Source organism: Panthera uncia, chromosome X, assembly GCF_023721935.1.
Source record: "Panthera uncia isolate 11264 chromosome X, Puncia_PCG_1.0, whole genome shotgun sequence".
Classification (NCBI taxonomy): Eukaryota; Metazoa; Chordata; class Mammalia; order Carnivora; family Felidae; genus Panthera; species Panthera uncia.
The window spans coordinates 38,825,751-38,842,345 of NC_064817.1; the positions used below are offsets into that span (position 1 = coordinate 38,825,751).

General features: G+C 45.8%; 1 protein-coding gene across 3 annotated transcripts in view; it reads right to left on the minus strand.

The window, feature by feature from the left end:
* Window positions 1-1,764: 1,764 nt before the first annotated feature.
* SLC9A7 (solute carrier family 9 member A7) overlaps window positions 1,765-16,595 on the minus strand; it is a 136,752-nt gene continuing 121,921 nt past the window's right edge. For all 3 annotated transcript variants that reach the window (XM_049644587.1, XM_049644585.1, XM_049644584.1), the window contains 2 exons: window positions 8,406-8,511; window positions 1,765-4,750 (listed from right to left, as the gene is read on the minus strand). In XM_049644587.1, the coding sequence (XP_049500544.1) occupies window positions 4,499-4,750; window positions 8,406-8,511 (358 nt within the window). In that variant the 3' untranslated portion in view covers window positions 1,765-4,498. The remainder of the gene's footprint in view (window positions 4,751-8,405; window positions 8,512-16,595) is intronic.

Genomic DNA, 16,595 nt, shown 5'->3' on the forward strand with positions numbered 1-16,595 from the left:
GACTAGCAGAGCTTTCTAGAGTATGTCTCTGCGTATTGTCCTTATTGGGTTTTAGAAAGGGGAAGGTCTCTTCAGCTACTATGAAAGCACATTCAGATTAGAAAGCTTGTTTCTAACTCTTGGCCACTAGGTTCCTTCGACTGACTGTCGGAGCGCACAGCACCGGACATGGGCGGGGCCAGAGTTTCACTTAAAAACCAATGTAAGAGATCAGAAGTCAGCGATACCACTTTCATAGCATGTGACAGACTCGCTCCTACACGAACTCATCTTCAGAATCAACATCAAGAGGCAGGCGTGAAACGTGAAACGTGTCAAGTTCCCTATTTTTCCAAAGTGGAACGGGAAGTCACATGCTTATTGGATCAGCAAGCTGACCTTCCAGAAGCCCTGGTTCCAGATTCCATCTTACAACAGATGGCACGGTCGGCTTTGTGATGTGCCTCTTAGGACTCACAGTGGGGACCAAGCTAGGTGTCTGAGAGGATGATTCCCCCCCCCCACATTGGCCCCGCCACCAGTCTCCCCTAAGGGCATCGGCGGTGTTTCTACCTTTAGAAATCATCCTGTTCGTATTGAATATCTGACATGGTGACATTAACTGCCCCAGTGGACAAAGAAAGGGGGAGGGAGAGATGACTGGGGTAGGAGGATGTCATGAAACAGCCCTCTACTTTGGAAGCAGATCGCCCTAGACTGAAATGTGCATGGACAGCTCAGCTAACGCTTTTCACGTTTTCCAGAGAGACTTCATTTGTCAACCAAACCACAGAGGGCATTTTCGGGGCCGCAGAACACAGCCTGAAAGCTCCTTGCTGTCTGCTTGATGAGACATTTGATGTCGCAGTGTGGTTTTCGGCTGCAAGGCGTCAGTGCTGTTTGGCCGCCCCAGGGAGTACCCTGGATGGGCAGAGACCGTGGTACGCGCTCTTCCTAGATTGGCTTCCTAGGAGGAAACGCAGCCTCGTTTAAAGTCCAGATTGCCCTCCGGAGGAGACAAAGTTCGGGTCGCCTTGTAGTGCTTGAAAAGAGTATTAAAAGGGACAGCCGGGCTTCGTGCCTCCCCTCTGGCAACGCCGGTGCCTCGTGAGCGTGAGCGTGAAGGGGTCACAAGCTTGCACTAACCGCAGGCCCAACCTCTACTCTGAGGTCTCCAGGGTGGATGCAGGCAAGTGGGGGGGGGGGGGGGGGCAAGCTGAGTGTGGCCAGAAAGAAAGCTGACTTGGCCGCAAAGGGGACCCCGTTTAGTCGCACGTTGAGTGGAACAGCCAGCTTCTCCAAAACCTTCCACTTGACATTGGCTGCTCGGTTAAGACCGAACCCCTTTTCTTTCCACAAGTGGGGGCAAAGAGGACAGGTGTTGCATCCCCCCCCCACCCGAATACATCCCCTCACATCACCCTTCTCTCCCTTTCACGCACTAAGGTTTTCAAATGTGACGCCGTCAGTTGTACTTTAGGGAGAAAGTTCTGGAGTTCTGCCAAGAGTGTCTACACGAAACTCTTTGACGGCCGTCAAGGCTGGGTTACTGGTCAACCCTCAGGGTGGTCCACGTGACTTGCAACTAAAGGAAACTTAATTTGCTAGGCCATCCTTTAAGGTTCCAAATAGGGTCCACTGCAAGGTCTAGGCTACAAGGCTCGCAACTCTGGTTGTGCATTAGAATCCCTGAAGATCCAAAACAAAGCACGGAAGCCAGGCCCCACTCCAAGCCTCCCGAATATGAATCTCTGAGGATAGGGCCCTTGCACTGATATTTAAAAAAAAAAAAAAAAAAAAAAAAAAAAACTAGCCAGGTAATCCTAATGGGCAGCCATGGTTGAGAACTTGTGTGCTAGAATTATCCAGCTCTGCTGAACTGTCACCCCCCCCCCCCCCCCCCCAACCTGGAACAAATATGTTTATAAGATGTTAAACGTGTTAAAAAGATGTGAAATTGGATGCACTCAGCCGTTTCAACCTGATTTAGGCCAGGCTGGCTGCAGATAGTTGGCCTCGCGTTAGATGGTTTCTGGGCTTAGTGGCACGCACTTTCCCCCACTCATCATAGCCATAGTACTTCTAGAAACACGGAAGCGTTTCAATGAATGGACTCATTTCCCAGGACCTCTAGTAAGGTCAGGATTATTCCCCACATCTTGCAAACAAAAATTAGAACCATAGGTCAGTGACTTACTCCTATCCACTGAATAAAAAAATCCAACCAAGTAACTACAACCCTAGCAAAATTTTGGTCTTGGCAAATCTCCACTTGCTTATATTTAAGTAGGTCCAAATAAAAGGTTTGCAGTCAAGACTACAAGACCCTTTTGGGGAAAACACAACAATCTGTGGATCGACGTAGGCCTCGGATGGAGAACTCTGGTTATTTTTCCTCCTTGATTTCTTATTAAGTTGCTGAAAGCTTCCTGGAAAACCATTAATGACAACATAGCCTTGACGTTAATTAAGACGGGGGGGGGGGGTCCCTAAACAGCCAGGGTGGCTATTTTCATGAACCATATCAGGGTTTTTCCGGTAGTTTCTTTCCTCCAAAATTAAACAAGTAAGCGACATAAGAGATAAACAAGGCTTTATAAAGACCCAACCAAAGAGCCGGCCAGCCCATCCATCTCTGCAAATACCCAACATACACACAAGCCTCACCTTTATAGGCTTGACTGGCCATTACTGAGAGAACTCCACCGAATAAAACTTGTGCTGGTTCTGGGCACGGGCACATATGCACATCTCCAGCCTGGCAAGCTGCTCTCTGCACTCTGACACAACACCCACGACACAATGACCTCCCATCCAGGGGCTCTCTAAAAAAGCGGTTTCTCTGGCTGTGGCTCGTAGGTCTTCTTAAGTCCTTCACTAGCCTAGGTAATTCTGAGCCTCATGGGGTTAGATATGTGGTTTAGCTTGTTTTTCAAGCTTACAAATCCCACGGGTGCCCCTGATAAAGTCAAAATGGACTTTAGGGTAGACAGAAAGGAAAGGGGGGGGGAATAAAAAGCATCTAATTATATTATATCGAACCATATGAAACTGCCATTTGTTTTTTTCTTTTTAATGGTTCAATATCAGCAATTTCATATGGCTCAACCTAGTAATAGTTTTTGCCTGGTTTACACAAACTATCACAAACTATGCTGTCTGCCACAATAAGAAAAATGCCCACATTTTATGAAAGCATTTTTTTTTTTGAAGAAATCGGGTTTTCAAATAACCTAAATTTCAAACCACGCTCACCCATTCAGCTGGTGCAAGCCTCCCCGGATACCAAGAGGACGACCCTTCTTTACATGGCACTCAAGTGTCAAGACATCCGGAGACTTAACCTTACAGTAGACAGAACGTTCCACCGGACTGAATAATGCTTAATTTTCTAGGGACTTGCCTCTAATTTCTCACGTGGCCGCTGAAATCTCATGCATTTGTTGGCTCAAGGTTTGGAATTCTACTCGGGTCTTTAGAACAGTATCCTGTATTTCGTTTTTGCAGTTAATTTTGTTCGCAGTGTGATTCCCACCCCCGCCCCCCCAATACTAGCCTACTGCCTCCTAGGCTTCTTTTTGCTTTCTCGTCCCCAGATAAAAGCATCCCAACCAATTTCGGTGTTGTTCCTAAACCCACAGTAGGTATCTCGGCCCTCGGAATCATTTGCCAGGCAGTCAGCTTGTACGGTGGCCCTGAAGAATTGACTGATTTTTCGTCATCAGTTTCTAACCAGTTTCTGCTGTTCCCAGATTAATGTGAAAAACCCACCAGTGTAACACGATTTTTCCCTTTGGTTTTGCTTTTGGTAGCTTCTTCTGGATGGAGGCTTCCAGAGAAGGAATTCTCATTCTTTCCCCATGTCGAAATGTTCACGGATAGATTTCCATTCTTCAGTCTAGAGGAAACCCGGGTTGCAAAAAGAGTCCAGAAGCCTGACGTGAGGTCGCAGTCCCGCAGCCCTCGGTGCCAGAAGCGCCTGCGGCAATTGCTTCTTCGTGAGTTCCGCCCCATTTACCACCCGCTTCCTGTCATCCTTGGAGGTCCGGTCTCAGCTGCCTTCCTTCTCGATCGTTCTTCTAGCCTGCTCTCCTCCACCTTGCTATTCCTGCAGCCAGCCAGGCTTGCACTGCTGTGTACGGATCTGAAGCCTCTCCTGGGGGGACTCCAACCCCCCCCCCCACCCGCCCCACACCTTGTTCAGATACTGCAGGTGAATGAGTTAGACCATTAAAGCATGCTATTTGTTTGTTTGTTTGTTTAACTCTGAACAGCACACTACTATATGAAAAAGTGGGAATAGGTCTGCATCTGTCTTGATTTAGAGACACTTTAGCCCCACCATCTTGGGTTAAATTGTAAAGGTTATTAAGATAGCTTCAGACCCCAATAAAACAGAAGCGTTAGTTCCACTCAGTCAGTGCCCCGCCTCAAACAACCCTGGGGCTTGCAGCCGTCCTCACCCTGCCGGTGGGCCGCCCCTCATCGCTGCAGGCTCTGGGGTGGGGGGAGGGGGGAGTCACGCATTGTCCTCCAGGGGGAACACTAGGCGCGTGCCCCGGCTCGAAACCGGCTGGTCTCCCATCCCCAGGGCTCGGTCCAGCACCTCCTCGGAGCTGCTCTTGGTTCTCCGACTGCCCTCGAGGCTCGTGGAGGCCGTGTGGGAGCCTGAGGAGCCGTTTGCAGTCACTGTGCTGTCCCCGTAGGTCAAGGTGAGGTCGCCCTCGGTCAGGATGAAGTCGGAGTCTTCCTCTCTCAGCGGCTCTTGGTTCTGAAAAGTGCAACGAACGACAACAACAAATGGGAGACCGGCATCTTCCGAGGGCTGGGGCCAACCCCCGACCTCAGCTCCTCGTCTGAAAACCCGGGCCCGTGAAACTTGCCTGCCCGGAGCCTCTGGTGTGCATGAAGGTTGCAAACTGTAGCGTGCTGTTCAAGGCAAGGTGCTGCTGCCGGAAACCAAGCCTTTGAACCCCAGGAAGCAGTTCTGATTTCAAATGCCTGACAGCTGAGGTTAGTGACACAAGGGGAGAAAGGGAGGCCAGCTGGGGCTTTCAGGTTCCCAGCCCACAAGGGAAGGCAGGGCAAGGTCACTGGGTGAACTTACAGATAGGTTTCAGGGCCCCTCTTCCCTGGGCAGGAGGCCCCATAAACCACCCTGAACCCACCTGATTTACATCTGAGCCGCTCTTTGTCCCAGTGAGTGATTGAGGGAAGGAGTCAAAGCATAATTACGATATCCTTCCTGTCCCCACAGAAAACCCCCCTGATGGAAAATATCCTGTCCGCACAGAAAACCCCCCTGATGGGAAGCCCTGCGGCACAGATGCGGCGGGGCATCCAGAAGGAGGGTCTGTTTTCTCAAACAATCTGTTCTATGCATGCCGGGAAGGTCAGGGAAGGGCTCATTTGATCCTTACCCCTCCCTGCCTGTGAAGGGCGGGAACACTCCTGTCACAGAGAAGAAAGCCTGGGCTAAGACAACCTCGGAAATGTGCCCGAGGTTTGCCCAGCTGGTGGGAAGCAGAGTTAGGATTTATGCTGGTCGGACCCAGGTAAAGGATGTGAAAAAATCACCCCATCGGGAGGAGGATGGACAAAAGCCGCAGTGAGAGTAAAAAAAAAAAAAAAAAACCAGGCAAGGCGGAGCAAGGCAGGCGTTCGTTCTAGCCGGAGTGGCAGCCTCCGCAAATGACCAGACCGTGGGGGAGAGCTCAGGCAGCAGCCCGGGGTCAGACACAAACCTTTCACCCTCTAATGGGTTTAACAAGCAAAACAAGGGGCGGTTCGCTCCCCTGCCGTCCCCACTGCACACAGGGTCAAACGCTGCGAGCGCCTCTCTTGAATGGCAAACACGGTTTTAAAATGCGCCGCCTCTCTTGAATGGCAAAAACGGTTTTAAAATGCGCCGGCACATCGCTCTTGCTCTCCTATCTGCCATCTGTTCTTCAAAAGGCATCTGCATCCTCTACGTGGCAGGGTGTCCTCGGGGCAGGACGCGGGAACCTGCCTCCCTGACAGCCTCCTGCTCCCTCCTCCCCTGTCTGCACCAGTCACGCTGCTGCCCAAGGCCACGGGCAGATTCTCCCCAACCATGCCTGAATTCCCATCTAGGTGAGAAACCGGCACAGCATGTGACCGTGTCCTCTCAGCACGCTTCCTCGAGGTGCTTAAGTCACAGGAGGTGCCAGAGGAGTACCTATTCAATGCCCCCGCCTAGGAAGGGCTTGTGGGTCTGCCTAGCTCCTTGTCCTGTCCCAGCCTGTCTGGGTGCACTCGCTGGTAACAAGCTCGAGCTTGTTTTCTGCATTGCTTCTCAGTGATGACGGCTGCTCCACAACATGACTCCACTTAGCCAGTGCTCCCCGGCTTTTTTGGATAGGCAAGCCCGCGCCTCCTCTCGCTTGCTGCCTCAGACCCTCACGGAATGACGCAGGGCGCACACGTGCAACTAAATAACAATCCTGCACTCAGAGCGTTCATTCCAAAACTCACTCCAAACTCCCCAGATTCCTGCTCTCCACCAGTGTTGAGAAAGGCCTGAAATTCGATCTGTCCTGTGATAGTTTTCTTAACAACAAATGAGATCACGTTCCCTGGTTTAGCGCGCTCCGTGTCTCTGTTCGCAGGCGGTGTCTGCAAATGGGGCCACACCCTCTACAGCAGCGCAGAGGAGGCCCCCAGACGCCAGCCCCTGGGTGACCCTCGCTGACCCCTGGCAGGGGAAAGCAGGGCTGAAATTCACCGGCAGGAGGAAACGGGACTGGATGTTGACCCATTCCATTACGAAACTCACAAGCCCGGACAAAGAGTACCCAAGGAAAGGTCATTCCGAAACAAGGACCTAGTAAAACCCAGTGGAGAGGGATTTCCAAGTCAGAGCCTCCAATTCTAGATGACAAGATCAACAAAAGTTTTGTTAAGCTGGAGGCTTGTAATAATTATGTAACAGGCTGTCCACTGAAGGCTGCTAGGAAAATGCTGTGGAATAACCTTGCAAACGCGCGTGTTGCAGGAACGTGGGCGTTTGAAATAACCAGAAGTCACACTTTCCTGAATGGAAGAACACGGTTTCCTAGGTGCATGCAAACAGTGAATAATGAACATCTTCAAGATCTCCCAAATAAACCGGAAGTCCAAACGCCCTCTAGGTGATGGGTGAGGTCAACAGTGCGTCAAACAGCCACGAGAGCTGCCCAGACCAAGACCCTCACCAGGCTCAAAAGCCTGCAGGGAGCCCCTCCACTCTCTCACCTGTGGCTTCCTCAATTAATTTTTCAAAGACCCTTTGCTCCTCCTCTCTCAACAATAGCAACCCTCACCATGTCTGGAGCAGACTGAGACCCTGGTAGGGACCCCAGCCCAAAGCAGCAGTGGCAGTATGGAGGGATTCTTGCTTATTGCCCAGCTACAGTGTCTATTTTCCCCTCCATACCATCTGAATGCAACGGTTTCCAAGCCCGCTGCCCTGCCCCGTTACCTGATCAGGACCCTTCTCGCTCAGACCTGGGCTTTGCATTCTGCTTTCTCAACACTAATCAAGTAAATTGCAGGTTATTTACTAATACTCTGAAACCTGCATTAGGGTCACAGCTCTGTCAATTACCAATCCTGGGACCTTGGCAGTTTCTTCCTCTGTAAGATGGTAGTATCTGCCTATTTACGGTATGGCCGAGAGAGCCATTTGTGAGCTGGAAAGCTCTACATAAATATAAGGAGTTCTTTTCTCCCGGGGTATAATGGTTATGTAGGATGGTGGAGGAGAGAGAGAGGAAGAAGGGCCTTTCCCCTCTCCTCCAGTCCTTCTATGGAGGTAGGTTCTTGCTTTCTCCACAACCCCTCTGCCCAGCAACCCCCGTGAAGAGATCACGAGTCAGCCCCAAAGCTCAGATGTCCACCGGTGTGGATATTCTTTTCGTACTGTGCTGAGTCTGAATCTGAAAACGGAAAGGACCTAACCATATCAACATAAAGAAATCATTTGCGAAAGGAATCTTCACGTTTGCTAAACACTTTGTGGTTCACCATATGTTTCCATACCTTAGCCTTTAATCTCACAGCCAAGCCCAGACAACGAGGCCCACTTTACACACAAGAAACTAAGGCTGCTAAGAACACTTAAATGGCCTCAGGGCTTGGATTTGAATGTAGCTGTTCTGTTTCCAAATCCAGAATTCCTACACCCTGGCTGCAGACACCGCAGGGCCCTGCAGGTACAAGGTACCTGGTACAGGTACAGGTACAAGGTTTCTCCGTTACTGTGCAAAATACATAAACATACGTTAACTTGGCCATTTCTAATCATCTTATTTAGAAAAGCAAAACTTGTGGGTTTGGAGGCTTGCGTGCAACACATTTCCTCTTCCTGAGGAAGACACTACCCTGGCTCCATGATCAGGAACACAACCCTGACATGTTGTACTTACGTCGTATACCTGGGGACTGGTCAGACACCGAGCGAGCAGGCCACACCAGGCGGGCAGCGTGGTGGTTAAGGGGGGGCCGGTGTGTGTGAGGATGGGCTTCAAGTAACTTTGAAAAGAGGATTAAGGAAAATGCCTGCAAAGAGAACACACACCCAACGAAACATGTTTAGAAATCCCAAAGAGTAGGGGCGCCTGAGTGGCTCAGTCGGTTAAGCGTCCAACTTCGGCTCGGGTCACGATCCCACGGTCTGTGAGTTCGAGCCCCGGCGTCGGGCTCTGGGCTGACAGCTCAGAACCTGGAGCCTGCTTCGGCCCCAATGGCAACCACCAATCTGTTCGCTGTTATCTGTGAATCTGGGTTTTATTCTGTTTTGTTTTGGTTTTTAGACTCCACGTGTAAGTGAAATCATGTATCATGGAGCATTTGTCTTTGATTTATTTCACTTAGCACGATAGCTTCAAGGTCAATCCATGTTGTCACAAATGGCAAGATATCATTCTTTTTAATGGCTGAGTAGTATTCCACTGCATGTGTGTGTATGTGTGTCTTCCTATTTATTCTTTCTTTATTTATTTTTTCTTCCTATTTATTGATGTATAAACTTTAGTCAGAGGTTTTTAACCCCCTCCTGTGAAAGACGGTACATTTAATTCATTTATACTCCAGCTTTTCTTTAAAAAAAATTTTTTTTATGTTTATTTATTTTTGAGACCTAGAGAAACAGAGCATGAGCGGGGGAGGGGCAGAGAGCGAGGAAGACACAGGATCGGAAGCAGGCTCCAGGCTCTGAACTGTCAGCACAGAGCCCGATGCGGAGCTTGAACTCACGAACCGTGAGATCATGACCTGAGCCGAAGTTGGACGCTTAACCGACTGAGCCACCCAGGCGCCCCTATACTCTGGCTTTTCCATTTTGTCCTGATTTTTATTATACTTAATTTTATACTACAGACATGTAACATTTGCATTCTATTCTATAAGTCAGAAGTAAAGCTTCTGTGCTTTGTCTACGGATTGAGTCTAAATGTTAAAAGCCAGTAACTAGCATTGGTAATATTATTTAACGAATACTGTTCGCTAGTAACCCAGCAGAGTGGTTAGAACACTATTAAAGGAAATGTGATACAATGTCATTTAAACTTTGTTCCTGAGAAGAGAACATGAGCTAAATACAAGCTCTTCTTTGAATTTCCTTTTGATCTTGTACATTTCTTGTGGGTTATAACAAATCGTTTCTTCTTCAATGTTGTCTCCTTAGCTGGGTCTGATTTTGATTGTGTTTGATCCTTATGTTGTTGGTGGTTTTTCCCCCCTTCTACTAGAGTCTGCACAGTGCCAAACTTTTGTGAATTCCTGGGTGTCTGAAAGCCACCTGTCTTTTTTTCTAGGCTCAGAGTTTTTTCTTTTCATCCTAGAACTCTGGCAATGCTAGATGGTATTCTAACATTCAAGTTTGCTGATGCCACATTGGGTTCTTCTCTTTATTTTTATTTAATTAATTAATTTTAATGCTTATTTTTGAGAGAGAGAGAAAGAGAGAGAGACAGACAGACAAAGTGTGAGTGGGAAAGGGGCAGCAAGAGACGAAGACACAGAAGCCAAAGCAGGCTCCAGGTTCTGAACTGTTAGCATGGAACCCGATGTGGGGCTTGGACCCACAAACTGTGACATCATGACCTGAACCGAAGTCGGATGCTTAACTGACTGAGCCACTCAGGTGCCCCTGGTTCGTTCTCTTTAGAGGATGCCAGTTTTTCTCTTTGGAAGCCTTGAAGAGCCCCGCTTTTCCTCCTTAGTTTTGGAATGTTCTTTCATTCTTTCTTTGCTTCTTTTTTTCCTCCATGGTCTCTTGCCTTCTCCTTTCATGTTCTGTTCAAGGACTGTGGACCTTCTGGCTGTAACCTCACTGTCTTGCAACCCTTTCTTGCACATCTCTGACTTTGTGCTTGAATTCTTACAGATTCTCTTCCTCAACTTCATCTTCCAGATCAACAGTTTGGTCTCCACCATGTAATTAAACTATCCATTACATTTTGGGGTTCATTTCAGAAACTTTAATTTCTAAGAGCTTCTTCTCATCTGAGTGCTTTTTCTTTTTCTTTTTAATTTTTTTAATGTTTGTTTATTTTTGAGAGCGAGCGAGCGAGCAAGCGAGGGAGTGGGAGGGGCAGAGAGAGAGGGAGAGAGGAAGACACAGAATCTGAAGCAGGCTCCGGGCTCTGAGCTGTCAGCACAGAGCCCAATGCGGGGCTCGAACCCATGAACCACGAGATCATGACCCGAGCAGAAGTCAGACACTTAACCTACTGAGCCACTCAGGTGCGCTGAGTGCTTTTCCTAATAACCCGTTCTTACATCGTGACTGGAAAAGCCTCTCAACTCCAAGGCTTTTATTAGAACAATTAAAAAAATAGGGGTGCCTGGGTGGCTCAGTTGGTTAAGTGCCTGGCTCTTGATTTGGGCTCAGATCACGATCTCACGGTTGGTGGGTTCAAGCCCTGCTTCCGGCTCTGCGCTGACAGCTTGGAGCCTGCTTGGGATTCTCTCTCTGCCCCTTCCCTGCTTGCGTTCTCTCTCTCTCAAAAATAAATAAACAAACATTAAAAAAATTTAAAAAAGAAAAATTAAAAAAAAATATATCTGGTAGGGTGCCTGGCTGGCTCAGTCGGTAGGGCATGCAACTCTTGATCTCAGGGTCATGAGTTTGAGCCCTGCATTGGGCATAGAGTTTACTTGGTGAGAAAATATACATATGGAAGTACACACACACACACACACACACACACGGAATTAATTACTTTGGCATGCCCCCCTCCCATGTCTTTACTCAGTTTCTCAGTTCATCAAGCAGGTGCAGAAGTCTACCACTCCAAAGTTGGATGGTGGGGAGGTTACTCTAGGGAGAAAAATCCTTGGTGGCCTCAAGATCTGTTTCTCTACCAATCCCTCCCCAGGCAGTAGCTCTCCTTTCTTTAGAGAGCTATGGGCCGAGGAGAAAATTAACAGCTATCAGCCGATCTGCTGACACAGAAAGTACTGGTCAAGACTCGAAGACAGATGGAGTCGGAGCAGAGAAAACTACAGCTTTGGTCTTGCAAGCAGTCACGAATATCTCTTCTGTGATTTCCAGGAGCCCCGGGAGAGCTGTATGTGCGCACTGAGCCTCTCCTCTTACATCGGAAGGCCATCGATTCCATTTTCAGGCTTGTTCCGGGAAGGAGGTACCACGCTTCCTCTTGCCGGCTTGTGGGGATCATTCCCGCCCAGCTGGATCCTCTTCTGTTGTAGCCAAAGCCAAGTCTTCTCATTTAATCATCTCTGGAGCTATAGAATGGATCGTGGGCACCTTCCTGGTATAATTCCTCAGACGCTTTCCGTTCTTGGTCTCCCACCTCCAAACTAAACAAGTAGAAATCCCAGTCACTAAACTTTACGTTCAGAGACTTCAGAGATCACTCCTGTTGCCCTGCAAAGAGTCAGTTTCTTCCGCACTCAGCTTCACTGAAGTACGACTGACAAACACTGAATACATGAAAGGTGTACAAGATGTTTAGATATGTGTATATTGTGAAATGATTGCTACGATCAAGCTAATTAACATATCCATCACTTCACATGTTACCATCTTTCTGGCTATGTGTGGTGCAAACGCTTAAGATCTACCCTCTCAGAAAATGTTAAAATTTCCAGCATACGATACAGTGTTAGTAACACTCAAGTTGTTGCCATATCTTCATCACTGTGAATAGTGTTGCTGTGAACACGGGAGTGCGGATTTCTAATTTTTTGAGGAACCTCCATACTGTTTTTCCACCGTGGGTGCACGAATTTACATCCCATCGACAGTGTAGAAGGGTCTCCTTTTCTCCACATCCTCCCAACTTGGCTTGTTATTTTTTTCCCATTTTGATAACAGCCATCCTAACAGATGTGAGGAGAGATCTCATTGTGGTTTTGATATGCATTTCCCTGGTGATGAGTGATGTTGAGCAACTTTTCACATATCTGTTGGCCAAGTGTATGTCTTCTTTGGAAAAATGTCTATTCAGGTCCTTTGCCCCTCTTTGAATTGGGGTATTTGGATTTTGGCTGTTGAGTTATAGGAACTCCTTATATATTTTGAATATTAACCCCTTATCAGATACATGGATTGCAAATATTTTCTTCCATTATACAGGTTGTCTTCTCATACTACTGATGGTTTCCTATGCTGTGCAGAAATCTTCTAGTTTGATGTAGTCCCATTTGTCTATTTTTGCTTCTGCTGCCTATGCTTGTGGAGTAAAGTCCAAAAACGCACTGTCAAGACCAATGTCAAGGAGCTTTCCCCGGTGTTTTTTTGTTCCAGGAGTTTTATGGTTCCAGGTCTTGCACTTAAGTCTTTAAACATTTTGAGTTCCTTTTTGTGAGTGGTGCAAGATAAGTTCCAGTTTCATTCTATTGCATGTGGATATCCAGTTTTCCTGACACCATTTATCAAGGAGACTGCCCTTTCCCTATTACATATTCTCAGCGCCTCGGTTGAAGATTAGTCGATCCAATATGTGAGGGTATGTTTCTGGGCTCCCTCTTCTGTTCCACTGGTCTGTATATCTGTTTTTATTTTTTAACGTTCATTTATTTTGGAGAGAGAGAAAGAGTGCGAGTGGGGAGCAGCAGAGAGAGAGAGGGAGACACAGAATCTAGGCTCCAGGCTCTGAGTTGTCAGTACAGGGCTCGGCATGGGGCTCAAACTCACAGACCAGGAAATCATGACCTGAGCCGTAGTTGGATGCTTAACCGACTGAGCCACCCAGGTGCCCCTGTATATCTGTTCTAATGCTAATACCATTTTGATTACAATGCCTTTGTAATATAATTTGAAATCACGAAGTGTGGCACCTCAGCTCCGTTCATTTTGCCCTAGATTGCGTTAGCTATTCACAGTATTTTGTGGTTCCATACAAAGTTTAGGATTGTTTCTTATTTTCTGTGGAAAACAAAAACACCATTAGAATTTTGATAGAGATTTCATTGAATCCATAGATTGCTTTGTGTAGTATGGATATGTTAACAATATTAATTCTTCTAATCTATGAACACAGATATCTTTCCATGTATTTGTGTCCTCTTCAATTTCTTTCATCAATGTTTTTCAGTTTTCACTGTACAGATATTCACCTACCTGGTTAAATTTATTCCTAAGTGGTTTACTGTTTTTGACGGTATCATAAGGAGACTGTTTTCTTAATATCTTTTTTGGATAGCTCATTGTCAGTGTATAGAAGTGCAACTTACTAGTTTTAAAACGGTTTTCTGGTGGAGTCTTTAGGGGTTTCTATATATAAGATCATGTGATCTGCAGAGATAATTTTAATTCTTCCCTTCTCATTTGGAGGCCTTTTCTTTCTTTTTCTTGCCTAATTGCTCTGGCTAGGACTTCTAATACTGTATTGAATAGAAGTGGCAAGAGTGGGTGTCCTTGCCTTGTTCTGGATCTTAGAGGAAAAGTTTTCGGCTTTTTGCCCTTGAGTATGATGTTGGCTGTGGGCTTGTCATATAATGGACTTTATTATGCTGACATACATTCCATCTGTATCTACTTTGTTGAGAGTTTATTTTTTATCATGAAAGGCTGTTGGATTTTGTCAAGAGATGCTTTTTCTGCATCTATTGAGACCATATAATTTTATTTTTTATTTTGTTAATGTGGTGTATGTATCACATTTATCAATTTGCTTATGTTGGACCACCCTTGCATCCCAGGGATAAATCTCACTTGGTGTATGATCCTTTTAATGTGCCACTGAATTCAGTTTGTTAGTGTTTTTTTAATGTTTATTTATTTGAGAGAGAGAGAGCGTGAGTGGGGGTGGGAGAGGGAGGGAGAGAGAGAGGGGAAGGGGGGGAGAGAGAGAGAGACAGAGAGACAGAGAGAGAAAGGGAGAGAATATACCTGAACTGTGAGATCATGACCTGAGCAGAAATCAAGAATCTGACACTTAACCCACCAAGCTACCCAGGTGCCCTAGTTTGTTAGTATTTTGTTGGGGATTTTTACATCTATGCTCATCAGGGAGACTGGCCTGTAAATTTCTTTTCTTGTAGTGTCCTTAGGCTTTGATATCAGGGCAATGCTGGCCTCATAAAATGAAGTTGGGAGTGTCCCCAACTTTTCAATTTTTTGGAAGAGTTTGAGAAGGTATTAATTTTTTGAATGTTTGGTGGAATTCACCAATGAAGCCAACTTTATTATGGTGACATACATTCCATCTATATCTAATTTGTTGAAAGTTCTTCTTTCTTTTATCATGAAAGGAGGTTGGATCTGGGAAGCTTTTATTTGTTGGGAGGTGTTTGATTACTGATTCGATCTCCTGCATGTTACTGAGCTATTCAGATTTTCTATTTCTTCTTCATTCAGTCTTGGTTAAGCTGTAGGTTTCTAGAAATTTATCCATTTTTTCTAGGTTATCCAATTTTTAGTGTAAAATTGTTCATAGGAGTCTCTTATGACTCCTTGTATTTATGTGCTATCAGTTGTCATGTTTCCTCTTCCATTTCTGATTTTTATTTATTTATTTTTATTTATTTTTCTCTTAGTCTAACAAAAGGTTTGTCAATTCTGTTTATCTTTTCAGTAAAATAACTCTTACTTTCATTGATCTTCTCTATTGATTTTCTAGTCTCTATTTCTGCTCTGACCTTTGTTATTTCCTTCCTTCTGGTAACTTCTGGCTTACTTTCTCCTTCTTTTTCTAGTTCCTTGAGGAGTTAGTTTGTTTAGTTGAGATCTTTCTTTCTCCTTAATGTAGGCATTTATCACTAGAAGCTTCCCTCTTACAACTGCTTTCACTGCATCCCATAAGTCATATGTCTGTTAGGTCCGTTTAGTCTACAATGTAGTTCAAGTCCAATGTTTCCGTACTGATTTTATGTCTGAACAATCTACCCGTTGTTGAAAGTGCAGGACTGAATGCCCCTAAGAGTCAATTTCTTATCACGTTCGCAGTTTGTCACTCTTCTGTGAACTCTCTCCAATTTTCTCCACGTCCTTTCCAAGCCCAGGGAGTAACATGCATTCTGAATCATGATGTAGATAAAGTACATATGGCTTTTTAAAATCCCTGGGTGTTCTATTTCAGTTAATAGCAAACAAGATAATTTGAACCACTGTTTCCACTGAGAGCAGCTACAAGAGCTAGGCAAAAGATAAAAACATAAAATAAAACACAACCAAATCGGCTGCTTAATGGCATCAGATAGATGCCATGGCAGTGAAGAGGGCCAGAATCTGGTGGAAGAAATCCAAGAGGTGAGCCTGGTACTTGGTGGGCCACATTTCCCCAAAAGGCACCTGAGAAGCTGAGTAGAGCATCTGACAGACTGACAAAGATAGAGTGAATCTGACAAAAACTGGAGTCCTATCCTTCTGAGGAAGACTATGGAAACACCTTAGGCTCTGCATTAGAACCTTAGGGAAAAAAAGGCCACCAGAAAACAGACTAGTCCTCACAGGAATTGATTCCCGGCTTCAAATGACCTTTACCCCTGACTGGGTTACAGTGACCTGGAACTGCTAATGCCCTTGCCTAGCCACTGACCAGATGGAAGTTCATCAGCTCTGAAGGATGACAGCCTCCTCAAGAGCATCTCAAATGATCTCTACACTTTTTTGTTGCCCATGTCCATCACTCAGTAAAAAAAAAAAAAAATAGATGTGCAGAAGATAAACAATAAAGTTTCTAGAAGATAAGAGAGGAAACTGGTTTCGTGACTTTGGGGTAGAGAAAGATTTTCACAATAGGACACGAAAACTACTAACCGGAAAAGATCAATAAACTGGATGAAGGCCTTTTGTTTATCAAAAGATTCTATTTAGAAGTGAAAAGGCAAGTCACAAGGAGAGATTTTTGTATCACATATAATTGGCAAAGTACTCACATCCAGAATACCTAAGGAATGCTTACAAAATGGTAGGGAAAAGGTAGGCAACCGAAAAGAAAAATGGGCAAGAGACTTGAACAGGTGCTTCATAAAGGAACACACCAAATGGCCAGTAAATATATGGAAAGATGGTCAACCTTATTAGTCATCAGATAAATGCAAATTAAAACTATAATAAAATACCACTATAAACTCAATAGAATTGCTAAAATTACCAAGACTGACAACACCAACAGTCAGTGGGGATGTGGAGCGACTAGAAC